Below are 25,481 nucleotides of genomic sequence, written 5' to 3' on the forward strand. Positions count from 1 at the left end.
TTGCAATCTTGGGATTTAGTCACAGAGATCATAGTAGAATCTAAAGTAATTCCATGGCTGAGCTATTATATGTATATCAGACGGCAGTAACGGCACTGTAAGTGCAGAAGCCCCAGGCATGAAGACAACCTTGGAAGCGTGGATAGCCAATGAAACATTGGAATGAGCACCTGTTGAAACTAGCTACTACGTACTGCAGTAGACAATCTATTGCAGGAGCTATTTATAAGCTGTGTGAGATAGTCATGGATGTCTAAATTAATCGGAGTCAGGCAGTGTTGTGAAATTACAGGTATCATTCTTAGCGCTTGCGCTATTCATGGTTTCATGCGAACAGGGGTGCTTCGATCCTACATATTTCGCTACATAGTTATTCATGGATGTATTGAACCACACCTGCTATTCCAAGACCCCGCTCTCATAAGTATTATTATAAGCTCACTTGGGCAGGTTCAGTCGCCATGTAATGTGGCCTCAGTCTCCTCCTTTGAGTTGTCTCTCGACACTACCCAGGTATTATTCTACGGGTGATTCCTATTGCTGCCCCAATGTTTGAGTTTATAGAAACCATATTTAAACCTGCGGCCAAAATGCAGAACTCTGCCAGGTCGAGAGAAAATGATGCCGAGGATAACAGAGAAGTAACAGATCATCAGGATAAGGTATGTCTGGAACACCTTGGGCCGACAGCATCAATTGTTGTTTCCTATGCTCTGCAATTGACCTTCAAACAAAGTTACCAAAGAACAGAACGGAACGCCAGACAGCAAGAGAAGCGCGAGGAAACCCATCAGAGATTCAGAACCCACCCATAGCTGAAGCAAATGAGGACATCGCAAGCCAAAGGGCTAGCATAAGTAGAAGGCGTGATGCTCTTTCGTCAACTGCAACAAGTGCTGCTACTACTAGACAGCATTCTGATGGAATTCGTAAGCACACCGCTACTCACAATCAGGAAGACGTACAACAGAAAACCTCTGCGGAAAGCAAAAAAGACAAACAGACGGTAGAAGAACCACGTCTTTCTGGGCGTATAGAAAATGAGCAAGAAGAAAAACTAGAACAGTTACAGGCTCAATTGAAACGGATGAGCATGGAACAATCAAGATTACATTCCCAGCTGTACCAGGCTCAACAGAAGGAGAAAAATATGGTTCGTGAGTTTAACACAAGGCTCAATCGTTACCAACTGGAAAACCAAGAATTGTCTGAGCACTTGCAGGCCAAGCGTGAGGAATCGAAACAGCTCAGGATATCTTATGCTTCTTTACAAGAGACGCTAGATGAAATTCAAGAACGCGCGTTTCGATCCATGAATAAAGGCGGATGGACAGCACCAGAAGACGGGAAAGTCCGCGACAATTTCCTAAGACTAGAGGAAAAAATCAAGAAATGGGCCAAAACAAACGCTTTTCAAAATGTCAGTGGCAGGAATTTGGATCATCTGACAGTTGCTCAAAAGCAAGAGGTCATAGAAAGCTTGTCTGGCTATTGTGTTTCAGGCAATTGGGATCAAATCATTCAAATGATGGCTCCAGCTGTTGCCAAAAAGGTACCTTACCTGTTTGCCCAAGCAATGCTTTCAAAGGATATTTTTGGCGGCATATTTGAGAATCCTTTCTTTACGCTGGATGTGCTTGGGGAAGCCAAATTTCCAGCTTCATCCCAACTCTTCGGTCTTTACCGGGCTATGCTCGAAAGTAAGCAGTTCCAGGAATCATGAACACTTTGACGTTGATGGCTGACATAATGTAGTCGACGAAACTGAAGCTCACACCTGGCGGGCACAGATGCTCCGAATTCTACAGACACCTAACAGGGTTTCCAAATCGGACATCGCCTTCGGCGGGAGGTTAGAGGCGGGTCTTTCACGAATGGCAGAGCAACGCTCAGATCAATTTCTTTCTGGATCAGTGAAATATTTACTTAGTACGTCAGGCGGAAATGATCAGTCTGTAAAGAAAGCATTGGCAGACATATACACCTTTGCGGGACAGCTGTCGTTGTCAGTATGGACGCAAAGATCCTTTTTGGACTGTCCCAAACTCCAGCATAATGTCTGTTTCGTTAATGGGCATGAATTAATGAGTGCCCATGCAATCCATCGTCTTGATGACGAGGAAGATACACGACTTGATGGACATTCCATCATCGCTATCATTCAGCCAGCTGTCCTTGCCTTTGGAAATGATGACGCGGAACACTATGAACAACACAAAGTATGGGCGGGGGCAATTGTTTTAGTCGATGAAAGTACATAAACGTACACTTTTGAGTCATTTATGTCAGTGTTTAAAGTTATAGATAAGCAGAGACCTGTTTCCCATAGTATGCATCCGTATGCCGCCTGATACTGACCGACAAGCTTCGTAAGGTAATCGGCTTAGACAAATTATATGGCACAGAGGCACCTCACAATTCCCCTCAATGTCGGTAAGACAAGGATTAAACGAGCTGACGCGCGTACTGCTTGACTAGTAATTTTACTAAATTACTAGTCAAGCTTTCCACTCCTCTTCCCTGCCCATGTGGTATGCGCCGCATCTCTCGGCCAGTGAAAATGGTATCTAATAGTTATTCGGCGGTAACACTCCGATAATGCATCAGATATGTTAGTCTGATAGACAAATTAAAAAAAGAGACCAACGGTACCCTCGATCGTTCTTTATGATTGCAAGGCTGAAACCATTTGGCTGTGACGGGATGGCTTACCCTGCCTGCATCGTGTGATCGGGTTCTACAGCCTTGTAATACAGCATAGTATGGAAAGTGAGCGTTCGATGTCTTTCCTGCTTACAAAAAGTTTACGACTTTGAATCTGCAAACAGTAGTGCTGACGATCCTTCGTCGGTCATCTCTCGATGCTGATTCTGTCTTAGCACTAAGTCGGCGAAAAAAAAGTGATAGCTATCCACCATATCCCAAACGCATGGAAGACTAATACCGCCTTCAAGATGGTATTACTTACTATAGAACGAGCTCGATACATAATAGATGAAATACGAGTGAATAATGGAGGGATCACTGCAGAAGACCGGCGCAATACTTCAGAAAATGTACTCCGAGCACTGGAGAACCTCCGTCGACAGCTGGGTTCATCTACCCGCGCACTTGCGCGAGACCTTTATACAAGCGAGTCGAGATTCGTTTATGAGCTCATTCAGAATGCGGAGGACAATTCCTATAGTCCTGCACAAAATGGTGATTGTTATATCAAATTCACTCTCACGCCCGAAAACCTTGTCGTGGAAAATAACGAGCTCGGCTTCAACGAGGCAGACGTACTCTCAATCTGCAAAGTCGGCGATAGTACCAAAAGCAACCGAATAGGTTTTATTGGGGAGAAAGGAATAGGATTCAAGTCTGTCTTTCAGGTGGCTCAAAAAGTCCGAATTCAGTCCGGTCCATTCGATTTCTATTTTGAGCATGTTCCATCGGACACTGGAATGGGCATGATAACTCCTATAAATGGAGAAGAAGAGACTGAAATTTACAAAGAGGGAACTCGAATGACTTTAACCCTTCTTCAACCTCATGATTTTAGCAAGAGATCCACGGACCTTCTTGGTATTCCAGACGCCCTTATCCTCTTCCTCCCGAAGCTGCAACGAATTGAGGTTTTGATCCAGAGACAAAATGGTGATTTATCTACAACGGTACACGAAAAGCAGGATGATGGCCAAAATTCTACCGTGAGGCTTGTCAAACGAGTGGATGATACCGTTTCTGAGAAGTTCTTTCATGTCGAAAGGAGAATGTTTCGCGACCTTCCTTCAAATGATGCTCGGAAGAACAGAGACAGGGCGGAGGTCGTACTTGCCTTCCCAATTGCCAGCAACTCAAATCCGATTGTTGAGCCACAGCTCACTTTTTCGTTTCTTCCTATCCGGAACCTTGGGTTCAAAGTATGTGAGCGGTTTACCCCGAGTAACTTCAAGGGCAAGTACTGACCAGACTGTAGTTCCTCATCCAGTCAGATTTTATTACTGCAGCTAGCCGACAAGACGTCCGTCAGTGCGACTGGAACGACGCTTTACTGCAGCATGTATCGGACGTCTTTGTCGATGCAGTTAATAAATTCTGCTCTCGCCCCGTCCTTCAGTACGGTTGGCTTTCCTTCTTGCCTGGTACTAGCGTTCCTCATGAGTTTTGGAATGGTCTTCATGGCATTATCATCAACCAATTGGCTCAGCATCCCATTCTTTTGACTCGCAGAGGGGTCAGCCAATTACCTTCTCGGCTGCAGCGACTTTCCGAGAGACATTGTGATAAGGATGGAGAACCATTGTTCGAGGACCTCCAGCAGGAGGTTTACCTATCATCCGACTATCGTCCTGAACACCACGAATATCTGCAACAATTGGGTGTCACGCCTCTCTCGTGGAACAATATAATTGCAAGAATAACCCCCTATTTGCAAGACGAAACCCCCCGATTTCTTCATCCGGACCGGGATGATGATTGGCACACGAGAGTAGCGGACTTGTTGATACGAGGGCTAAGGGATAGAGACATTGAATCTAAAATCAAAGAGTTACCCTTGATACCCTTGCGAGATGGTTCTATTCATCACAATCGATCCAAAACGATCTATTTCCCAACCGATTCTTTGGGAAACCATATTCCAATGGATCTTGACCTACAAATCGTGGATGATGATGCACTTAATAACAGCGCACGAAAGTTGCTATACGAGAAGCTTGAAGTTCAATATTGTTCGCCTTCATTTGTCGCAAGCCAGATTGTCAAGAGATACCACCCACCGCAGAGAATCAATCTCGCGGACTCCGTTTCTCACCTAAAATACCTCTATCAGACACTCCCCGATGATGAAGCACTAAACGACAGCATCTTTATGATGAATCAAAATAAAGTGCCTATATACCGCAAATTCGTAACTTTCGGAAGATCTATAATTGTGGACGATCTCTATTTCGATACAAATGGGGACTTTGGCACAAGACATTTAGCCCAGGAGCTCAAGTCTAATGGATCACCCGCCATTCACATTTTACATGACGCTTACCTTGAAGCTATTCCTTTGAATGAAGAAATCAAAGGCCGGTCATGGAAGCAATGGCTGGAAAAGAAAGCTCTAATTCGCAAAGTACCCAGACTTCAACGCTCATCTACAACCGGCATTTCTCCTCTTTTTAGAGAAATCATTGCACGTCAACCCCGGCTTCTTGTTGGCCTTCTCAAGAGATACTGGAGTACCTACAAGAGTCAAACAACCGACGCTATTGAAGAGGCGATTTGCAATGCGGAGGTTCCATGCAATGGAACTGACGCTCTACACCCTCTCAAAGCTATTTATCTTCCTACACCGCAATTGACGAGAATATGCCAGCAATCCTGTGTCAGTGATTATTTTGATCTTTTTGTTAACGTTGGTTTATCTTCTGAGGAATCTGAAACTGGACTTGCTGCATGGGAATTCCTCAAAGTATTCGGCGTTGGAATAAAGCCGGATATCAATTTCTTCAGAGACATTCTCTCTGCCTTGACTGAGAATATTTCTGGATTGGAATTGAAAAGGGGCCTTTTCTACGTATATGAACAGCTTTCCGAAGAGTTTTCCTCTGACGATGTGGATGATATCAGGTACGAGTATCAAATATATCGGATAATCATTCGAAGGTTTGCTAAGATACAGAAGTGAAATACTCGATGACGATGATTTGACAGCCGTCTGTATCCCAGCACGTACCATTCAGACTACAACTCTACGCACCTGTCTTTGGAATGGACTACCTGGCTTGCACGTTAGAGACTGCCTCTCACAGTATGCCGAATATGCAGGAAATACTCGCGTCAGCTTTCTCTTTCAAGAAATTCTGAAACTGGAGGATGCGGGCTATTGGACGTATTTAGATGAGTTAACCCACCTTCAGAAGCGTATTCCTGCTAGGCAGATGAACTTTGAAAGTATATGCGCGATATACGCTGAGTTGTTGGTTACCACGGGGGAAGCCTGGGAGGACGTCCGGTAGGCGATATCTTTTTTCTCATCAGTGTGGTATCTGCTAAAGACAAGATTCAGAAATGCATTTGAGAAAGACAAACTTATATTCTTACCCGGCGAACCAACTTGGGTTGCATCTAAATCATGCGTCTGGGCCGACGCTCCCAATGTCGGCGGGCAATATGGGATTGGGGCTGTATATCCCGACCTAACAGATCTATTCAGGGGAAAGCTGCACATTCAAGCACCAACCATTGCAACGTATATTGAGCAGTTACGGTTACTCACCGCTGAGGGCAATCCCGGCAGGATAGTCGAAATCAAACGTACTATCAACTGTATTAATGATTTGAAACCAACAGCTGATAGCTTAGAGGGGATGATGCAACTACCATGTCTGCCTGTTCGCGTCCCAGGGTCCAACATAACGTTGATGAGCCCGTCTGAGGTTTTCTTCGTCGCAGACAGAAGAGAGTACAGGAAATTGTTTGAAGGAAAGGTACCAATCCTCGAATGTTCGCTCGAAGAGATACACGCCCTATATCCGTTCTTGAATGCCTTGGGGCTCACAGATAGATATATGTCTGTGGCAGCACGAGAAACTACCAAGGTTCAACGGCCATCAGAGACTCCATCAAAGGAGCTTAGTCAGGCTTTTCGAGCAAAGTCCGAAGCTTTCTATCGGTATGTGAACTTTCTGTAATCTGACTCCCACTAGCCGTAGCAGTTTTCTGACTGGAAAGTAGATGCGCACTCCACTACCGAAGCACAAAAGTTCAACCCGATGGTCAAGAGATCTTCCACAAGCTTCGGCACGCGCTAGTCTATGAAAGCGATGGCTTCACAAAAGACCTTCAACTATCCTATGGGAACTTGACTGTAAATGCTGCCAGTGACAGAGGCACATTCCATCTGGAAGATAAAAACGGCATATTAAATCTATTTGTCCCAAGGAATAATGCGCAACGAGAGAAATGCTACTTGACCCAATTACCGAATGATCTGCAACAATATCTTCAACTTGAAGACAACGGCCCTGAGGCATCGAAAGCTTTCTTGCTGGTTATCCATGCTTCTATCCATGTTCTAGACGACATTCTAGACGATAATGGGATAGTGCAGATTTTGGACAATGATCTGACGGCTTATGAGCAGGAAGAAGAGGGCAGCGATGCTTTCGATGTGGAAGAACATATCAATCTTCCCACTGAGCAATCCGACAGCCCCAGTTATGAAGAACCATTATCAGAAGGACAAGCAGATATCGACAACCATATATATACGCCGTCTACTTCGGAAGAGGTTCACTCAGTCACATCACATTCTAGGTCGTCAACGCCGTATATAGCCGTGCATCGAACAACCGAACATATCCATCGACGTAGCCTGAACGCTGGCGTTGGAGACTTACCCCCAGCACCACTACCGGCAGAACAATCACAATACGTCTGGATCCTCGACAAAGTCATTGAAATAGCCCAACGTACCAACATACCGTCAAAACTTGCTGGACAAAGGGCTGCTGTCGCTGCTACAACCTACGGCTTGACTTCAGAAGAACATACATCAGCATTTGGATCCAGGTTTCAGAATCAACAGGCACACGACGTCAGAATCGGAGCGGCTGGTGAATTATTCGTAAGTCCTAACTATACCCTTACACAAACCTATCTATGATGATGATGCTAACCACCCCAGGTCTTCGAACTCCTCAGCCACCTAAACCTCCCGGACTTCAGCCACGACAACTGGAAGAGCACGATCCGGAAAGAAGTCACTGTTCACCAAGCATACGCTGACCTCGAGCCATGGACCGGAGCAGAAATAGCAGATATAGTGTACCATGATTCTGCGAAGACACTGACACAGATTCTGATGGATAACGGATATCTACCGAGACTCCCATTGCTGTTTCAGAGACCGCGATATTTAATAGAAGTGAAATCTACGACGGGTGCTTGCGACAACGCATTTTTCATCAGCAAGAGTCAATATAGACTTGTAAGTTTTCTTTTTCCATCTTCCTCTAATCAAAATAAAAAAAACCTGTCTAAAGATGGATTTCTTCAACAGATGCAAGAACATACATTCGATCCTCTAAATATTAAACCACCAGAAGTCAATACCATCTACATGATATTCCGAGTCTACAACCTCGGAACGGACAATATGAGGCTACGCATTTATATGAATCCGGATGTCTTGCGACGGCGGAACGTGTTGCGGTTTACGCCGGAATCGTATAGTGTCACTCATGTCCATGATTCAGAAGATATGGAGTAACTCATTAATGGAGATTTGAAGATGTGCAACCTGCCGTAGGGCTCGGGCCCCGAGACTTTTAGGGCTGGTACTAGTAGATACGAGGTGGTTCGGCGGTGTTGGTTCTCTTTGTTCCCTCCGATTTGACGGATCGACGATGCAGAGGTGAGGATGGCAACGAATTATGTTCAAATAAATCAATCTCAATGCTTTTACTATGAAGACAATATCTTTTGTGGAGAATCCTGTGCGCATAGCACGTATGGTTTTAGGTCAAGTAACTAGGTAACTGGCTTGTAAGAGGAGCCTCAATAGAGTAGTCCTGGACGCTAAATGACTACGGTGGTTGGGGCGGCTTGAGAGCTACGGTAATCGATAAGCTCATGACGGCCCCGCGGATAATCTGCCGCCAAAGTGAAACCTAACCTGACTTCCATTCAGTCTTTTGTGGTATGTGACCCGACGAATCATGCGCCAAAGCTGAAAGACAAACCAACCAAGGCACGAATGAATATATAAGTTAGGCAAGCTTCTGACATTCACGTTCCCGTCTTCGAGGCCTGCACGGCCTATACACGCAGGGATCAACTCCCGAAATACCTTGCCATCATGATCGAGGACGAAATCTACAAAACCTCCACACAATTCCGGATATGGTCCTACACAAAAGAATCTTTGAAATCATTACGAGAAAATACGAATGCCGCTGCTTGTGAGCGTCTCCGAGCTGCCCAGAACCGAGCACGCGAGGCACCCAGATCTGCGACCCCTTCGACAAGCGGGAATCTAACACCAAACCCAAGCGATGGTGATTCAAAGGTAGAAGCAGCGCTGGGCAAAGATGTGGATTGCTTGTCGGCAGAGGAGGAGCTTATGTTCGTGAGATATTATTGCGAACAAGCTCTGGAGTTAGGCAATAATTACAAACCAGCGTTGCCAACAATGGTTAGAGTATGTACTCACCTCAAGCGTATTACGGTAGTTAAGGAAAGCTCCGGCTAATTAACTATTTAATTGCTTCAGGCAACTGCTATACAATACCTTTGGCGATTCTACCTTACAAATTCCGTCATAACATACCATCCCAAGATAATTATGCCCTGCGCACTTTTCCTCGCCATTAAAACCGATAATTACTATATCTCATTAAACGAATTTCGCAAAAGCGGTGCCCAAACTCGATAAGCCTGCAGACGTTATTGCACCTGAGTACATTTTAACTCAAGGCCTCAGGTATACATTTGATGTGCGCCATCCGTTTCGTGGGCTGGAGGGTGGGATTATGGAATTACAAGCAATTGCGCAAGGCGAGGGACAACCTGGGCCTCTTATTACGGGACAAACACCCGCAAGCATGAAGCAAGCCATCGATAACATTGAACCACTTCCAGGAGTCGACAAATTATCCCCGTCTTCTCGAATATCAGCGGCCCATGGCAAAGCTCGAGACCTATTAAAGACAGCCGCTCAAATGACGGATGCTTATTTTTTCTACCCACCGTCACAGATTTGGCTGGCTGCCCTCTTCGTTGCCGACAAGCCGCTTGCGCAATTCTATCTGGACACTAAAATAGGCTCAGGGGTAAACACCGCAGAGGCTGATTCTCAAAATCCGTTGGAGATGATTCGCACAAAGTTGATGGCTACGCTTTCGGATTGCGCCAGTCTATTGGAGTCTTACGCCCCAGTGGCTTCCAATCCGGGCACAATGAAAGACCTTATAGCTATAGCCAAGAAGGTATATCAGTGTCAGATGGTTGAGAAGCTGGATCCTGCACCTCCCGGCAGCGGACAGAAACGATCAAGCGGAAGCTTACCTGGAGCCGAAGGTGCGTCCGAAAGTGAATTGGAAAGAGCAGCTAAGAAGCGACGGCTGGAGCGTGAGAGACGAGAACAGGAGAGCAAAGATATTTTTGGCGGGGAGTTACCTGGTGGCTCAGCGGAAAAAGGCTGGTTGAAATGAGATTATGATAAAAAAAGTGTTTAATATAGTGCTCTATAGATAGCAATCTAGTACGCCGACGCTTAATGATTGGAAACAGTGGCTAGTGTTAGTTGCCTGTTAGGCGATACGATAACCCCCAGACAAGAATATCAGTGACGGATAGATTTCACGCTTATACTAATCCGGCCGGTAAACAAGAGGAACGATAGGGACTGGTAATAATTGATATTGATGCACACCCTCTAAAACATATCTAGCTAGGGATTTGGATCCTTTTTATATGTAAAATCTTAGCGTAGAAGAACCAATATTTTGCCATCCCATGGTCTCCATGCCTTCAAACGTTGCCTCCAGATGCCCATTAATATGCTCAATTTGATGCCGGTTATCAGCCGATATATGGTCGTGTATGAGGAATTTGATACTCTTGCCATTAACCAGATCTCGGTGTTATCCTTGGCTCCGCTAATTCCCCATTGGGTTAGCGTACTGTTTGACAATGTGTTTCTATTTCTGGGATGGATCTTCGCCCTACAAGAATCTCTGACATATTGTCGACTTCGCTGTCAATTTGATCTGCTGGTCTCTAATAAGTACTCAACGTCACTTCTCCTGACGACAAGGCGAAGAAATTGATACTGAGGATGACGAATCTTGATCCATCAAAGAGAGCTCCAATGTCGAACATTGTAATGGATCTCTATTACAACATGGCAAACCACAAGTTGGAAAAAATTGGGTAACCAATCTGATTAAACGCCGTCCAGAGATTGATTCCAAATTCGCAAGGAAATATAATTATGAACGTGCTAAATGCGAAGATCCGAAGATTATTCAAGAACATTTTGATCGCGTACGAGATGCTATATCTGAGTATGGGATCCTACCAGAAGATATCTACAATTTTGATGAGACTGGTTTTGCTATGGGACTCTGCGCAACTGCAAAGGTTATTACCGGAAGCGATCAATATGCTCGGCCAAAGCTTTTATAGCCTGGAAATCGAGAATAGGTGACTGCAATTGAAGCAATAAATTCAACTGGTTGGGCTATTCCTTCGTATATTATTTTTAAGGCAAAGAAAAATGTACGATTGGGCTGGTTTGATGATCTACCAAGTGATTAGAGGATTAATATTAGTGAAAATGGCTGGACTACAGATCAAATAGGATTAGAATGGCTTAAACCCCATTTTATTCCTTATATTAATGGCTGGTCAATGGGATCATATAGAATGTTGATTCTTGATGGCCATGGAAGCCATTTGACTGCAGAATTTGATTGTATATACACTGAGAATAATATTATTCCAAACTGCATGCCACCTCATTCTTCACATCTATTACAGCCTCTTGATGTTGGCTGTTTTGCAGTTTTAAAGCGACATTATGGGCAGCAGGTTGAGCAACGAATGAGGGATGGATTCAATCATATCGACAAATTGGACTTTTTGATGGCATTCCCAAAGGCTCGTACGGAGGCATATAAAGCTCGAACTACTCAGAATAGCTTTGTAGCCACTGGATTAGTGCCATTCAATCTGGATCGAGTTATTCAACAACTTAATATTCGATTAAAAACACCAACCCCCCCTTCCAAGTTGATCAAGCAATACACAATCATCCTGCTTACAAACACCTTAAAATATACGTCAATTCGTACGCCAGATAACTACAATAAAGAGACGTATAAGTGAACGTACAGGAAGCCCAAATCAAGTGATTGATCAAGCAATTATGCGAATATCAAAAGCCTATGAAATAACAATGAATGATCTTGTACTTGTACGGAAAGAGATCCATGATTTACGAGCTGCAAATGAAAAAGAGAAGCAAAAGTGCCAAAAGTCTAAGAAACAGATATCAATTGAGCAAGGGATTACTAGAGAGGAAGCTCAAGCGCTTGTACAAGGTCAGATTGAGGCATCTCAAGCTGTTACTACTGCTCCGGCCGAGCCGGGGCTCCCAGCTCCTCAAGCAGTTGTACGCCGCCAATTTCGGTGCAGTGGTTGTGGTGTTGAAGGGCATAGAATTAATCGATGTCCCAGCCGTACTAGTAGTTAGATTTTTGTATATATTTTTGTATGTGGGTTTGAAATTGGGATTTGAAATCAATATAGCGAGTTATTTTTCGGAGAGGTGGGCGGGTCGCTTGGGATTTACGTTAGCTCTAGATTATTAACTTAGACATGTTCCGCAAGGGGTCGAACTTTTTGGCAAACCGAACTGCGGGTCCACTAAGCCTATTCGGGTTGTGCCCAACTATTTCACCTAAATGTAGTCTAGCCGCTCCGTCATGTGACTGCGGCGTACCAAAAATAAATTTGGATAACTTCGATTCACTATAGCTGATGTAAGGCTTTTCACAATTACTATAGTTATAAAGGCCATACAAAATCACAATTTCAAGTATCACTGTGGATGAAATTCAATTTTACCAAGCCCCTACTAGAAATAATGGGGTAACTCCGCAGCGAGAAACGACTACACAGGATTTATCGTATCAATCCTCGACGTCAAATGCAGCGCTATTTACAACCCCTAGGCCTTTCCATGAGGCTTCACAAAGCACTATTACACCTGGCATTGAATATAGCCAATCACCTGAGCCCTCGCAGCTCAATTTGCGATCTAATACGCGAGGCCGGTCGCTCAATGAGGATGAGGTGCTTATTCTCTTCAACTGCGCTGTTGAGATCCAAGATCAATATAATGGCGGCAAAAAGAGATTTTGGGAGACTCTAGAGGCACGATTTGTGATAGAGGTAGGCCATACGTATTCTTGGAAATCTTGCAAGGCTAAAATTGAGGCTCGTGTATGCCAAAGAAAGGCATATATTGCAAAATATGAGACGGGCCGGGAAACTAAAGCAACTTCTGCCCTTGATATTGCAGTTGATGAATGAATTGAATTCTTAGCGGAATATGAAGAGGAGGAAAAGGCTGAGTCTTCTCAAAAAACCCAAGACACCTTATTTCAGCAGCAACAAGTTCTTTATCGTGACGGTCTTCTTACAACTATGGACAAGGCGACTAAGAGACGTGCTCGATCGCATCAATCCTCTAACAACGACGAGTCAAGCGATATGGGAGATAATTCAAATGACGGTACGGCCCTCGTTAGAGGCAGCTCTAAGTCTAAGAAAGCTAAGAAAAAGAAGCAGAAAGTGCAGAATGAGGCACCGACTTTTAAAGATATTTTGGAGCTACATAAGGATTCAGCCAAGCAGGAGCGTCGGCTTATAAAAAGCCTTATAAAACCTTCTATGGGCATAAATCAAGATGTACTAAGAGAAGAAATTAAGAAAATTAGCGCTCGGTTTGATAAAATGGAGGGGGATATCAATCATAAGTTTGATATGATTTTACAACGCCTAGAGAAGGGCCGTCGAAAGTGATTCTTAGGGCTATTCCTCTAATTATCTTCAATCTCGATATCTAGGTATTCCTCAAGCAATAAAGGATGTATATTATATCTTGCACTCGCACAATTCCCACGTAAACATGATACGCAGTTCATCAATAAGATAGATATTGCATACCACGCAGCTACAGCTTGAGATAAAGAGCGACGTAACAGTGACTTCTTTAAGATGAGGATGGGTGTTGTCTATGTATTAACGGCAGAAGTTCAATGTTTCATACTCACATATATACTATTCGGCATTTGGAAACGTTTACAAAAATTGGTAGAATAGATGAAATGCCAAGCCCCGAGGGCATATTATATGGGTATCTGCTAGACTTCACGTCTCTCTATCACACAACAAACGGAACAAAAATTGGTGGACATCGTGTGGCTGGCTGACTGACCCATATCAAAAGAAAATAATGCCCCAAAAGCTCGAAACAGCACGCAATGCAGGAAACCGCTCTCTAGATCTTTTCTCCTTTCCAAGATTTGCAAGCAAGTAATACACCGTCTATGAAAAACAACCACACGACCGAAGAACACGCTCAAAAAAAGAACTCGCAAGGATGGGAATGAAAAAGAAAAAAAAGAGGTTGCTTTTTGGTTTCGATCTCGCTCCACACTTAGGTGACGGTGTATCCACCATCAACACGGAGATCCGCACCAGTGACATAGCGGGAAGCGTCACTCAACAAGAAGGTGACGGCACCCATAAGATCTTCAGGGGTGCCCATCTTACCCTGCGGGATCAAAGAGGTCCACTTCTTGTTCAACTCTGGGTTCTCGTCAAGAATCTTCTTGGTCAATGCAGTCAACATATAACCGGGGCTGATGCAGTTAACCCGGATGTTGGAGCCTGCCCACTCAACGGCAAGTGAAGCAGCCAAGTGTCGTACAGCAGCCTTGGCGGCGTTGTACGGAGCCTGGGGTTGAGGAACATTGACAATAGCACCGGACATACTACCGATCATGACAATGCTGCCAGGAGCGTTGCGCTCCATCAGGTGTTTGGCAACACCAGTTGCGAAGAGGTATGTTCCATCCACATTGACACCCCAGAGCTTCTTGATACGGTCGTACGGGTAGGAGATAGCGTCAAAGTTCTCAGTGAAACCGGCCGAAGTGACCAGGTTATCAATCTTGCCGTGTTGCTCGATGATCTTGGCGAGGACGGCGTTCACCGAATCGGGGTCGGACACATCGGCATAGTGAGCGGTAACTTTGGGGAGTCTATTAATAATTAGTAAAAGTCGTTGAACAAATGATTTGGGAATGTTGCACTCACTCTTCCAAGCCAGGGTTTTCCTTTTGGAACTGGGCAACAAGTTTCTCAGCCTGTTCTTGGGCCTCATCCTCTGCATGACAATTAGCTTGAATTCAAATAATGGTATGCGCCAAAATTCGTGATTCTAAATTCGGCCGAAAGAAATGAGACAGGGGGGGGGGGGGTACATAGCAGGACATACTGTTCAAATCGACAATAGCCAAGTCGGAGCCGGAGGCGACTAGTGCCTGACCCATGACTAGACCCAAACCACGGGCACCGCCGGTAACGACGCTAACCTTGTTTTCCAATGAAAACGAAGCTAGGGTGCGCTTAAAGTGCATACCACCACGACCCTGGACAACGGGCGAGCGAGGCATTTCCTCGTCCTTGGGGTGCTCAATGACGAGGCTGTCGTCGGTACGAGCAAAGGCACCGGGAGCCGCGGTCGTGGCACGCTTCTTCTCGTCATCTTGGAAGCGGGCGGGAGTTGTGGAAAGCGCTCGAGTGTTGGTGGTGATTTTGAGGACAGGGCGAGCGGCACGAGTTGAAGGGCGAGCGACCTGGTTGACAGCTCGGACAGCCTGGCGAGCAGCTGCCGGCTTGAAGATGGTGGCCATTGTAGGCTGTGTATGTGACGAGAGACTTATAAATGCAAAGACAAATAGAGGGTTGTACACAGGAAGCAGGACACAGAAAAGATAACACAGGAAAATAAAAGTGGAAGTAGGAATGACCAGAGGGAAGATGGGCGTGCTGTCACAATAAATAATCGAGCAGGATCTGAGTGACCGACCTCCTTCCTGGCGGACGATTTCCGTTGAATGGCAAAATATCAGGGCTTACTAACTAAGCAAGAGTAGGAAGGACCCGATTTTTAAAAACAAAAAAAAAAAAAAAATACAAGTAACTGCAGAGCCTGCAAGTGCGGATTATTTTTTTTTCAATCCAACCGTCGTAAAACTGACGGTCAGTCAGCAAGCGGGTTGATAGATAGCTTGGTTGTTGTGTCCACAGCCCGCACTAGTTACATGTACCTCAGGTGTAAGGCCCTGAACCTTGTACACAGCTATTTTTGCGATGGATTGTGGGGTTGAGGAATGCTGGTATCTATTTTCCATGGAACAGTAGTTATAGTACATTGATTGCATTACTATCAATATACAATAAGCACTTGATTATTCTACAGTCGTCAATTCTGGTGTATACGAGGATACAGAATCAAGCTACACCGTGCAGTGCGTGAGCATTGGTGATGTCAAGCTGTGGCAGTTAGGGTAGTCTGGGCCAGACCAGACCCAGACGGGAGCTGTCTGAGCAGTGGGCAGACAGGGGCCTCCACCATCCGCGTGTCCACAGCGAGCTACGTAGACTCGTAGCCTCCCCGCGTGAACCGCCAATCGCCACGGCTTTAACGCGTCCTTAGTGAGGATACATTAAGTAGATCTGGTGGGTCGGTCCCACCACACCATCCCTCGGCGACCCATCCACATGACCAGCTGAAAATTTCCCATAGGTCACTCGCCCTGCCTGAACCAGCAAGTACTTTGGCATCCATCACTATCAACCTTGTAAAAATGTTGAGTTTAGAGATCATCGATGGTCTCTATCAATTAGCATCCCCAAAAAAGGGCGTGGAGGTACCTTGCCTCTGATTGGCCCACAAATTAGAGATATCGACTCTGGATCCTGGATGAAGTAAATCCATTTGCTAAACTGCCTTCCAACGGATATCTCATTAGCCTACCTGCGTTACATTGCCAGCTGTTTGAGATTATACTTCAACTCAATTGAAAACCATCACACCGCTCCCCACGCTTTTGACCGATCTGTCTGTACGTGTACTACCTATATCCATTGTTGTCGTACGGAGTAAATGGAGTAAATCTGGAGAAACCGGAGGTCAGCGCTGACCCCGTGACCCCCCGTCAGCCCTGTTCTCCATGCATCTATCTGCTCCGTGAGTCCGTACGGAGAAGTAGGATATATGTAGTACAGTCGAGCTCAGGAGACGTACTAACTTATGTTATGTATAAACTTCAAATGGACAAGGACAACCAATTAACTACCCCATACTATTTCTACTACTATTTCTACTGCCGAGACAATAAATCACGGACCATGTCGGTGAAATGAATTGCCCTATTCACTCCGCATTTTGCATAGACTCGAACAAAAGTCAAAAGATCAGAAAGACAGAGTTACGCCCTCTAACTATAACTACTACGTAGGGCTTCTTTGTCTATTATTCGTTGTTAGCGTTGAAAAGCCTCGATGGGACTCGGTAGATGCTTAACTGAAACATGAAACTTAATGCATTCACATTAACCAGAAGTCTGGAACATCCAGGCGGGTCCCGACTCTCGTAGCACACATAGTACATACTAAAGTTAACCCCTTCATAACTCTGGCAATTATGCCTGCATACTCCGGTGCAATGGGGTGCATCACTGCATAGTCCAGACTATTTCCCTTTTGGCCTCTCTTGTAGTAAGTCAGATGACCTTCGGCGAGAATTTGTTTTTCTGACAACCAACATACTCGTAGTTACACTTCACACGTCACACATCGTGATCACAGCCAAGGGGCGGGAATAATCACTCGAAATTATTTATTTCATCGCAGACAAAATACAATCGCATATCGCACCAACGCCGTACAACATAATCATCTCTTTATCATAGTAGCATGTAGTAAGTCTAGTCGTCGCCGGCAAATTCGACAAGTGGCGTTCCACTCTTGCATTGGTCCTGCACGGTAGATTGTTAGCAGACATTCTCGAAGACACTAAGAAGATGGGCTAGATCCGCTGATGGGGTCTGGTGGGGCCTCGTCCCGTCCGAAGCCAAGGCCTTATACGGAGCCCTCAGACTCGCTCACAGACCGACAACTCGGGTCATGCCAGAGCAAAGTATAAAAAGAGGAGTAGGAAAAAACTCACCCCCTTTCGATGCACAATCTTCGCGATCGTCCCATGATGTGGACTGCGGATAACCGTCTCCATCTTCATGCTTTCAATCACAACAAGTGGCTGATCCTTCTCCACCGTCTGCCCCTCGCTGACCTCGACGCTGAGGATCTTGCACGGCATTGGCGCCAAGACGCTGTTCGCGACATCTTTAATCCCCAATGCCTTCTCCATCCATTTCCCTCGCTCCGTTGAAAATCGGTATTGTTTCCCATGTTGAAAGGCGATTATTGTGTCTTCGTCCTGGATCACCCTCGTATCCAATCGTGTGTGAGGGAAAAACGACGTAATCTGAGGAGATTCGCCATCGACCTGACTCGTTACCTTCGCGAACGTTCGTCCATTGACGGTTACCCGGAAAGTATCGCTACTGAGCTGCTGGACCTGAACATCATGGGTAGGATTCGCGGCATCCGGTGCTGCCGAAGATGACATTTCGGTAAATCTAAATTGACGTTGCTGGAAGCATGGACTAAACCCTAGCTGCGACCCTTTCAGCCCAGATGATGCCAACTCAGATCCGGAAGCTCGTTTCGTGAAAACTGCTAGAGCTGCCTGCGCCAAAATCTCGTCCGATGCCACCTTCTTGACAAACAACTCCTCGCGGTGCTTTTCGATATACCCCGTCTCGACCGCGCCAGAGGCAAAGTCTGCGCTCTTACAAACAGCCTTCAAGAACTCGATATTGGTGATCGGACCAGCGATTTCATACTCTTCCAAAGCCATCGAAAGATTGCGAAGAGCTTCCTCGCGATTGGCTCCCCGAACAATTAGTTTCGAAATCATTGGATCGTAATGAGCTGATACTTCGTCGCCAGCGACGAATCCCGCGTCAATCCGAACGTCCTCCGACTCTTTAGGAAGTCGAACATGGAGGAGCCGACCAGAATCCGGGATAAAACCTTGATCGGGATTTTCTGCATAAATTCGAGCTTCAATTGCATGTCCGCGGACTGCTATGTTAACTTCAATCTCTTCCTGGGTCAAAGGAAGAGGAGCCCCCTCTGCAACTAGGATTTGCCAATGGACTAAGTCCTGCCCAGTAACCATCTCCGTCACGGGATGTTCGACTTGTAGCCGGGTGTTCATCTCCATAAAGTAGAAGTTGCCCGTGTCATTGTCAAAGATAAACTCAACCGTACCTGCACCTTCGTAGCCAACTGCCAACGCGGCAGCCCTAGCTTTATCCCAGAGATCTTTTCTCACGGCATCTGGTAGATGAGGAGCCGGAGATTCTTCCAAAATCTTCTGGTGTCGTCTTTGAATACTGCAATCACGCTCTCCCAGTGCCACACAGTTTCCATGCTTATCGGCGAACACCTGCACTTCAATATGTCGTGGGGTTGTAATATACTTCTCTACCAACATGTGATCGTTCCCAAAAGAGTTGAGGGCTTCGTTCTTAGCAGAACGTAATTGATCCTGAAACTCGTCCTTTGATCTAACAATTCGCATCCCCTTTCCACCGCCTCCTTTGACGGCCTTAATCAGGACGGGGTATTCCATTTTGTCGGCTTCGGCCTCGAGAAACAAGGGATCTTGATTTGTACCGTGGTAGCCAGGGACGCAAGGAACTCCTGCAGTGGTCATTATCTCTTTGGAGCGGCTGAGTCACGAGATTGTCAGCGTGAATTCAAGAAATTTGGGATATACTCGTACCTTTTGTCACCCATATCTTCAATAGCCTTCGGCGGTGGCCCAATGAAGACCAGCCCCGCGTTTGCGCACTTTTGCGCAAATTCCGAGTTCTCACTTAACTGTGTAGCTTGTTAGCATCTTGTATTTAGCGTCGATCATCAGAATCATTGCACGAACAAAGCCATATCCCGGATGAATAGCCTGGCACCCTTCTCGCTTGGCGATCTCTATTATCCGGTCTCCGTCTAGATAGGCAGCTGTTTCGCCGAGGTTAAAAGCATAAGGGCTACTCAAAGCGTGCTGCGCTTTGCTATCGGGATTCGTGTAGAGTGTCGTGACCTTGATGCCATGTTGTGTCGCTGTTCGGCCAACCCGTCTGTAGTTTGAAAGGAAATATGTGAGTTAATGGAATAAAAAGAACCACTTCGGGAACGTACAATGCAATCTCGCCACGATTGGCAATTAATATCGAGGATAATATAGTGGGATTCTCTGTGGAAGCAGCTATCGCCGAAGCTGTTCGTGATGTCCTTGACCTGAGCACCGCGATTTGGCTCAAGCGGGACCCTGTGCGGAGAAGGGAGGAGAGAGCCATGACGACTCAGAAGGGATGGAGGATCAGTTGTTGAAATGACAGAAAAATAAATAATCAAAATCCAGACATAACAAGAAGAGTTTGATAAGCAGTGACATTGATAGGGAGACTTTCCATGGCGTTAATGATTCTTTCTATTTATTGATTTTGCGATGCAACTTGGAGAGGGCCGACGCCAACCGAAGCTAAATAACCAGGTCTCCGCGCCTTCTCTTTTACTTCCGCAAATCTGCGGGGGATTCCGTGGCTGCACGTGACCGATTTCTTGGCATGCAGCGGTTGCCTAAAGTTTATGGCAGAAATCATGATTTTATCGGATGAATTTTGGTAGCTTCAATTATTAATCTTTCAACAACGTCTCTCAGCATATGTTTATCTATCAGCCATTCCGCAATAGTTCGGAGTCGATCTGCATGGCCGGAGTGGTTTAATGTTTTTCTTTCCCCATCTGTCGCTAGTCGATTACAAACAACATTTGACACTCGCTCGCAAGGTGCTGCGCACCCTCTCAACGACATTCCAATTAACCAGCCCGCCTCGAATCTACAATGATGAAATGAGGCTACTCGAGAGCATATTATATCGTTACACTCAATTATTTTTAACTTCGCACACTCTTTCGCTTCAATCTTAACCTTTCCATTCGACCAATTGGCGACACTCATACACAATGTCCGACGACGAATTTTATTATGATGACGAAGATGACTGGTACTGGTATGAGGATGATAACATGGGGCTTGGGGTAAGCTCAGTATCAAATTTATGGCATTGAAGCTCCTCTAAATTTTTTTGTTTGTCTTACAGGACGATCTAGCAGAAACCGCTGTGCATTCTCCCATCATGGTGGAAGATCCATCCCTTGAAATTGTCGATACCTACAGCGACTGGGAATATTATTCTGATGACTATTACGACGATGATCCGACGATTACAACAAAACATAAAACAAACGGCGGGCCTCGGAAGAAAAGGCGAAAGCTGTCTTCCATCGAGAATATTCCGAATCTCTCTCTCGGCTCTTCCATAGTCGATTCATCCATGGCAAATTCATTCAAGGGTGTACTGTGGAGGGTGCCTGTTAATACAGATGACAAGATTGAGCTATATGAGCCTGGCAAAGGAGAGCAGGTCTCTTTGCTGAGTAACTGGAGAGAACTTTTCAAGACTCCAATACCTATTTCGAATGACGCTAAAGCTATCAACTATGAAACGAACGGCGATGTCAGGGAGGAAGTTACCGCAGCCCGCACTGAAGTGCCCGAACGTATGGATCTCGAAAGTAACATTGACGGAGAATACAACAGATATTCTCCCCCACCACTTGTGATTGAGGATCTAGACAAAACGATAAGTCGCCAACGGGAAAAGCTATCACAGCCGGAATTACCGATTGCGCCTGAGCAAGTACCAAGAGACAGGATGATCGTCGCAGACAGCGAGGATGAAGAAGAATTAGATGAAGCAGACGAAACACCTATTGCAGTGGCCGAGGTAGATGCTGCTGAGGACTACAAGGAGAATAAGGTTCTATCAGAGAAGGAAGAGCAACTTCCACACCAAACGTCAATTAGAGTCGAGATACCGACACTAGCTGCGGTTATGAAAGAGGACATCTTGGATCAAAACACCCCGCCTCGTAAAAGGGGTCGAAAACCGAAGACTCCTGCTATAGAAAAGGTGTCAACAAATGGAAACGGCACATCTAAGAAGGCTGTGGCCACTCAAACGCCAACAAAAATGGGCGGAAAGAAAGCCTTGGAAATCGACAAGGAAGCTGACGGATCAGAAGTCGACAACAAAAGAAGATCAAAAAGGGTAACCTCATCTACCATTAATAAAGCAACAAGAGACAATGAATCAGACAAGAAACGTACGCGTGCTAACTCGATGGCTTCACCAAGGGAAGAGCGTGGAAAGCGAAGGAAGGTTTAATCCGTCTATCATTGGACTTGCCTTGGTCTTGCACTTTTGAATGTCTGATTCATGTTCACTATGGAATGTTGAGAGATCAATGTATTTCTCAGAAAGGCCTAATTCTTTAGATATGACCACAGGTATATCCCTTGAGACCTGGCCAAAGAAATCTCTGCAACTGTACGCTCCAGAATCGTGAGTAGCTCACTACTTTCACATCGGGGGCATGAATAGATTCCACCGATAGCCTGGAACTACACAAATCTTAATCCAAACTCGGAGAGACAAAGAGTAAATCTAAATTCACCGGTGTAAGCCTTACTTTGTCTGTCGGCTAGACAATTAGCATATAGAGTAATCATTGGAGACTCAGGAGTATTTCAATTTCCGTATATGGAAATGTCTTGCCCAATTAGGAAAGTTGCGGCGCGGCTCTTTAAGTGAATAGGAGAGGCAATCGACCTACTCAATGCTAAACATTCACTTAGCCTGGAGTCCTTGTGTATTTGTTAAGATAAAAGTTTGCTTGCAATTCTTCACTATGAGTAAGCATTTGAGGCTCAGGAATATTTCAATTTCCATATATGGAATGTCTTGCTTAATTAGAGAAGATAAACCTGTCTTAAAGGAGCATCTCATCTTCCTTCTCCATAACGATTGGGAACACTCTCCAGATTCATATGGATATATGTAAGACCTAACCTGCCCAAATATCAAGTAATATAGCAGCGCCATTACAAAACTCATTTCCCAATCACTGGGCCATGACCGGGTAAGGACTTGTTACCAAGCTCTTACACCAACCCACTGTTTGCCGCTATTGTTCCTTTGTGACATGAGGGGTTCCTAACCTTGTCGTACTATGGTTTATCTTCCACTCAGTGACTTTGACTCTGACGTCTTCAATTTATCTCCTCTTTCTAATCCTCTCATCCACTTTACAACACATGTTTGTTTTATTACTTCTGAGTTTGTCCTTAATCTTCAATACCGACTTCTCCATCTCACCTCACGAAGCGCATCTACTGTATTACTTGATATCAGGTTAGATATTATTTATATGAACCTGGAGAGTGCTCCCAGTCGTTATTGATCACACAGGTTATTAAGTCAGTGTGCTCTCCGTTCCTATATGATTTGAGACCTCTGGATATCGTGCTGCAGACTCAGTCATTGGGAAGGCCTTCTCATTCTGTTTCAGGTTCTAGGTACTATAACACAGTAATGTTAGACATTGTATGTTAACTAGCTTAACTGTGTTTTCCACGTCAACATCCACGGGTGGCATTCAAATACATATATCCTACATGCTCAGTCGCCAATCCAGGCGTATCTATTCACTAACTTCACGTACGAGGCCCATTTTGGTGTTGAATTCAGTGCATAAATCCCTCTAATCCTGAATCTAGTTGACATGCGGTCACAAGTATTTTTTAGGAGATATGTGGTATTGAGGCACTTTACAAGTGCTGATGATGATAATTCATCTCGAATTGCGCGTACCACACATCGCTGGCTATTGCTTCAAGAATATCGGTATCAAACGTAATATCAGCTTCTTGGCCCTGTGCTGACCGGAGGAAAAGATCATCGAACGTAATTATAAGAGGCTCCTTATTGGAGAATTTGATTTTCTTTGCGCCTGCTTCCTGCGATAGGACATTTCGGTAAGTGACGGCGGGATCCACATCGGGTACTGCAGCTATATTGGCCCATTTTTCGATTGTGATTTGTCTGTAGTTGCGGTTGATAGATATCCTGATAACATTGTTCACATGCCCTCTAGACTGAGTAATCCACCATATTGCATCTGAATTCAACTTTCGGACCGGTTCAGAGAAGCCGACTTCGACGGTGAGTGATGGCCATGATGATTTGCGGCGGTTTCGTGGCATTCTTTTCGGACGATAGGCATCATCGACCCTCTTCTTGCGATCAGATTCAGACGGTTGAAAATGCGCAGTGCCCAGAAGCATGAGTCCTTTATCTGCTTGGTCCATCGCGTTGAGCTGAAAGTTCAGCTGCTTTTCAAAACTTCTGGCCGCCACGGAGTGTGGTTCGTACTCGCTCATCTTTACTAGAAGAAGTTGGAGGCCGGGGATATACGATTCGAATGTAAGCGTATTTCTAGCTGAATTACAGAAGTCTCGATTAAAGCGTTGCTCGTTCAGGTTGCATAACACGAAATATTGACTCTTGGTCCCTGTTGTGTCGGTGGCGAAAAGATTGTTTTCGTGATCCAGCACCGCCAGAAAGTGGTTGACGCCTTGGTAATCATACTGGTTGGTCTCGGCGCCCAGTCCGAGGGAACTGAGGTCGTTTGAGTGTGTAGTGTGGAGGAAAGGGCTGGCCGACATCGTTTGCGTTTTGCTCTTGCCTATACGATCAGTCTCAAGTTTTGTTAGCAATACTGGGTAGGGAGGGTTCTTTCCTTCTTTCTTTGCACGTATGATACGTATATATTTGATATTTGACAGTTTAGGGCTAGTTCTAACGTAATGACTACGGCATAGTCCCAACCTTGTTTATAACCTTGGAAGCATCCTGGTTGACTTTGCGGACTGCTACACTCCAGCACAATACAGCTAGTATCCCTTCTGAACAATATTCTCCAATATGCATGCTACTGGGCACTTTTTATCCTCATACAGAGGATTATAAACCTAGATTCGTATATGAGCGCGCGTCAACTGGCGGATTCGCTCACCAGATTCGACACCAAAGGCTTTGTCGAATACTACACTGAGCTGGTGGCACTTCCAAAGGTTACAAAGACATGACAAAGACATGTCGATGACGTTGATCGGGCGGCTGAATTAAGAATAGTAGGTCTCACTGTAACTCAAACCTGTCTACAAACTTTTTTGAAAGACAAGCCAAAGTTGTGCTGAAGTAACTAAGTTATGGCTAACTTGGCAGGAATTAGACAATGTCTTTGTTAGTTAGGGCTTTGTGCATCCCGTGCTTCCTACCCCACAGTCATAATTCTTTCAGGGCAAAGACAAACGGAGTGCTACCTGGAAAAGAAATGGATAGCGGGTTAAGAATGCATTATGTGTTTTACAATAGCATAACTAATCGATTGCCTGGCTGAGACGAATGTAATGTCGGCAGTTCTTGTATAACATTTATACGGTACCTAGGTATCATCGGTATACCCGGGGGTCATTGAGCCTGTCAGTCCGAATATAACCAAAATATGCCTATATCAATCACACAAACTACCTCCCTCTAACGAGGCCACGCTTTTGGCCTATTATGCCTGGCATGGAGGGCTGCAATGAGTATATGAACAAGTCCTTGAGTGGTCAGTATTAAGTGGTAGTTAAGTGCAGGTAGTAGGTGACAGCGAGGACGAAGAAACAAGACTAGCGGTGAGTAGTCAAAATGCCAGCAAGGCAGGTGGGGACCTCCGATAGGCAGTTGCCACTTTGGACGCGGCTGCAGCGGCTGTTGCCCGCTCTTTCTTTTATTGACGGGAACCGGGTCACGGGTTACACTATCTACACCTCACTC

The 25,481-nt window shown here is 45.3% G+C and overlaps 7 protein-coding genes across 7 annotated transcripts; 4 read left to right on the forward strand and 3 right to left on the reverse strand.

Annotated features, from left to right (window-relative positions):
- Nucleotides 1-590: 590 nt before the first annotated feature.
- EYB26_003919 (uncharacterized protein) lies at nucleotides 591-2,261 on the forward strand (the record flags this gene model as incomplete). Its single annotated transcript, XM_054263213.1, has 3 exons — nucleotides 591-662; nucleotides 737-1,700; nucleotides 1,756-2,261. 3 exons carry the CDS (start codon nucleotides 591-593, stop codon nucleotides 2,259-2,261), a joined length of 1,542 nt encoding a protein of 513 aa, XP_054119188.1.
- A 693-nt stretch (nucleotides 2,262-2,954) lies between these two features.
- Nucleotides 2,955-8,248, forward strand: EYB26_003920 (uncharacterized protein; the record flags this gene model as incomplete). Its single annotated transcript, XM_054263214.1, has 7 exons — nucleotides 2,955-3,905; nucleotides 3,962-5,604; nucleotides 5,660-5,989; nucleotides 6,044-6,649; nucleotides 6,712-7,603; nucleotides 7,664-7,966; nucleotides 8,039-8,248. 7 exons carry the CDS (start codon nucleotides 2,955-2,957, stop codon nucleotides 8,246-8,248), a joined length of 4,935 nt encoding a protein of 1,644 aa, XP_054119189.1.
- Nucleotides 8,249-8,836: 588 nt separating this feature from the next.
- EYB26_003921 (uncharacterized protein) lies at nucleotides 8,837-10,190 on the forward strand (the record flags this gene model as incomplete). Its single annotated transcript, XM_054263215.1, has 3 exons — nucleotides 8,837-9,178; nucleotides 9,251-9,395; nucleotides 9,454-10,190. 3 exons carry the CDS (start codon nucleotides 8,837-8,839, stop codon nucleotides 10,188-10,190), a joined length of 1,224 nt encoding a protein of 407 aa, XP_054119190.1.
- Nucleotides 10,191-14,206: 4,016 nt separating this feature from the next.
- EYB26_003922 (uncharacterized protein) lies at nucleotides 14,207-15,467 on the reverse strand (the record flags this gene model as incomplete). Its single annotated transcript, XM_054263216.1, has 3 exons — nucleotides 14,207-14,813; nucleotides 14,869-14,938; nucleotides 15,050-15,467. 3 exons carry the CDS (start codon nucleotides 15,465-15,467, stop codon nucleotides 14,207-14,209), a joined length of 1,095 nt encoding a protein of 364 aa, XP_054119191.1.
- Nucleotides 15,468-17,546: 2,079 nt separating this feature from the next.
- Nucleotides 17,547-20,048, reverse strand: EYB26_003923 (uncharacterized protein; the record flags this gene model as incomplete). Its single annotated transcript, XM_054263217.1, has 5 exons — nucleotides 17,547-17,597; nucleotides 17,789-19,421; nucleotides 19,475-19,572; nucleotides 19,631-19,829; nucleotides 19,891-20,048. 5 exons carry the CDS (start codon nucleotides 20,046-20,048, stop codon nucleotides 17,547-17,549), a joined length of 2,139 nt encoding a protein of 712 aa, XP_054119192.1.
- A 670-nt stretch (nucleotides 20,049-20,718) lies between these two features.
- EYB26_003924 (uncharacterized protein) lies at nucleotides 20,719-21,983 on the forward strand (the record flags this gene model as incomplete). Its single annotated transcript, XM_054263218.1, has 2 exons — nucleotides 20,719-20,793; nucleotides 20,856-21,983. The coding sequence occupies 2 exons, from the start codon at nucleotides 20,719-20,721 to the stop codon at nucleotides 21,981-21,983; spliced, it is 1,203 nt and encodes a 400-aa protein (XP_054119193.1).
- A 1,442-nt stretch (nucleotides 21,984-23,425) lies between these two features.
- On the reverse strand, nucleotides 23,426-24,322 carry EYB26_003925 (uncharacterized protein; the record flags this gene model as incomplete). The annotated part of the gene is made up of 1 exon (XM_054263219.1): nucleotides 23,426-24,322. The coding sequence occupies one exon, from the start codon at nucleotides 24,320-24,322 to the stop codon at nucleotides 23,426-23,428; it is 897 nt and encodes a 298-aa protein (XP_054119194.1).
- Between the last annotated feature and the right edge of the window lie 1,159 nt (nucleotides 24,323-25,481).

This window comes from Talaromyces marneffei, chromosome 3 (genome assembly GCF_009556855.1).
Source record: "Talaromyces marneffei chromosome 3, complete sequence".
NCBI classification, from domain to species: domain Eukaryota; kingdom Fungi; phylum Ascomycota; class Eurotiomycetes; order Eurotiales; family Trichocomaceae; genus Talaromyces; species Talaromyces marneffei.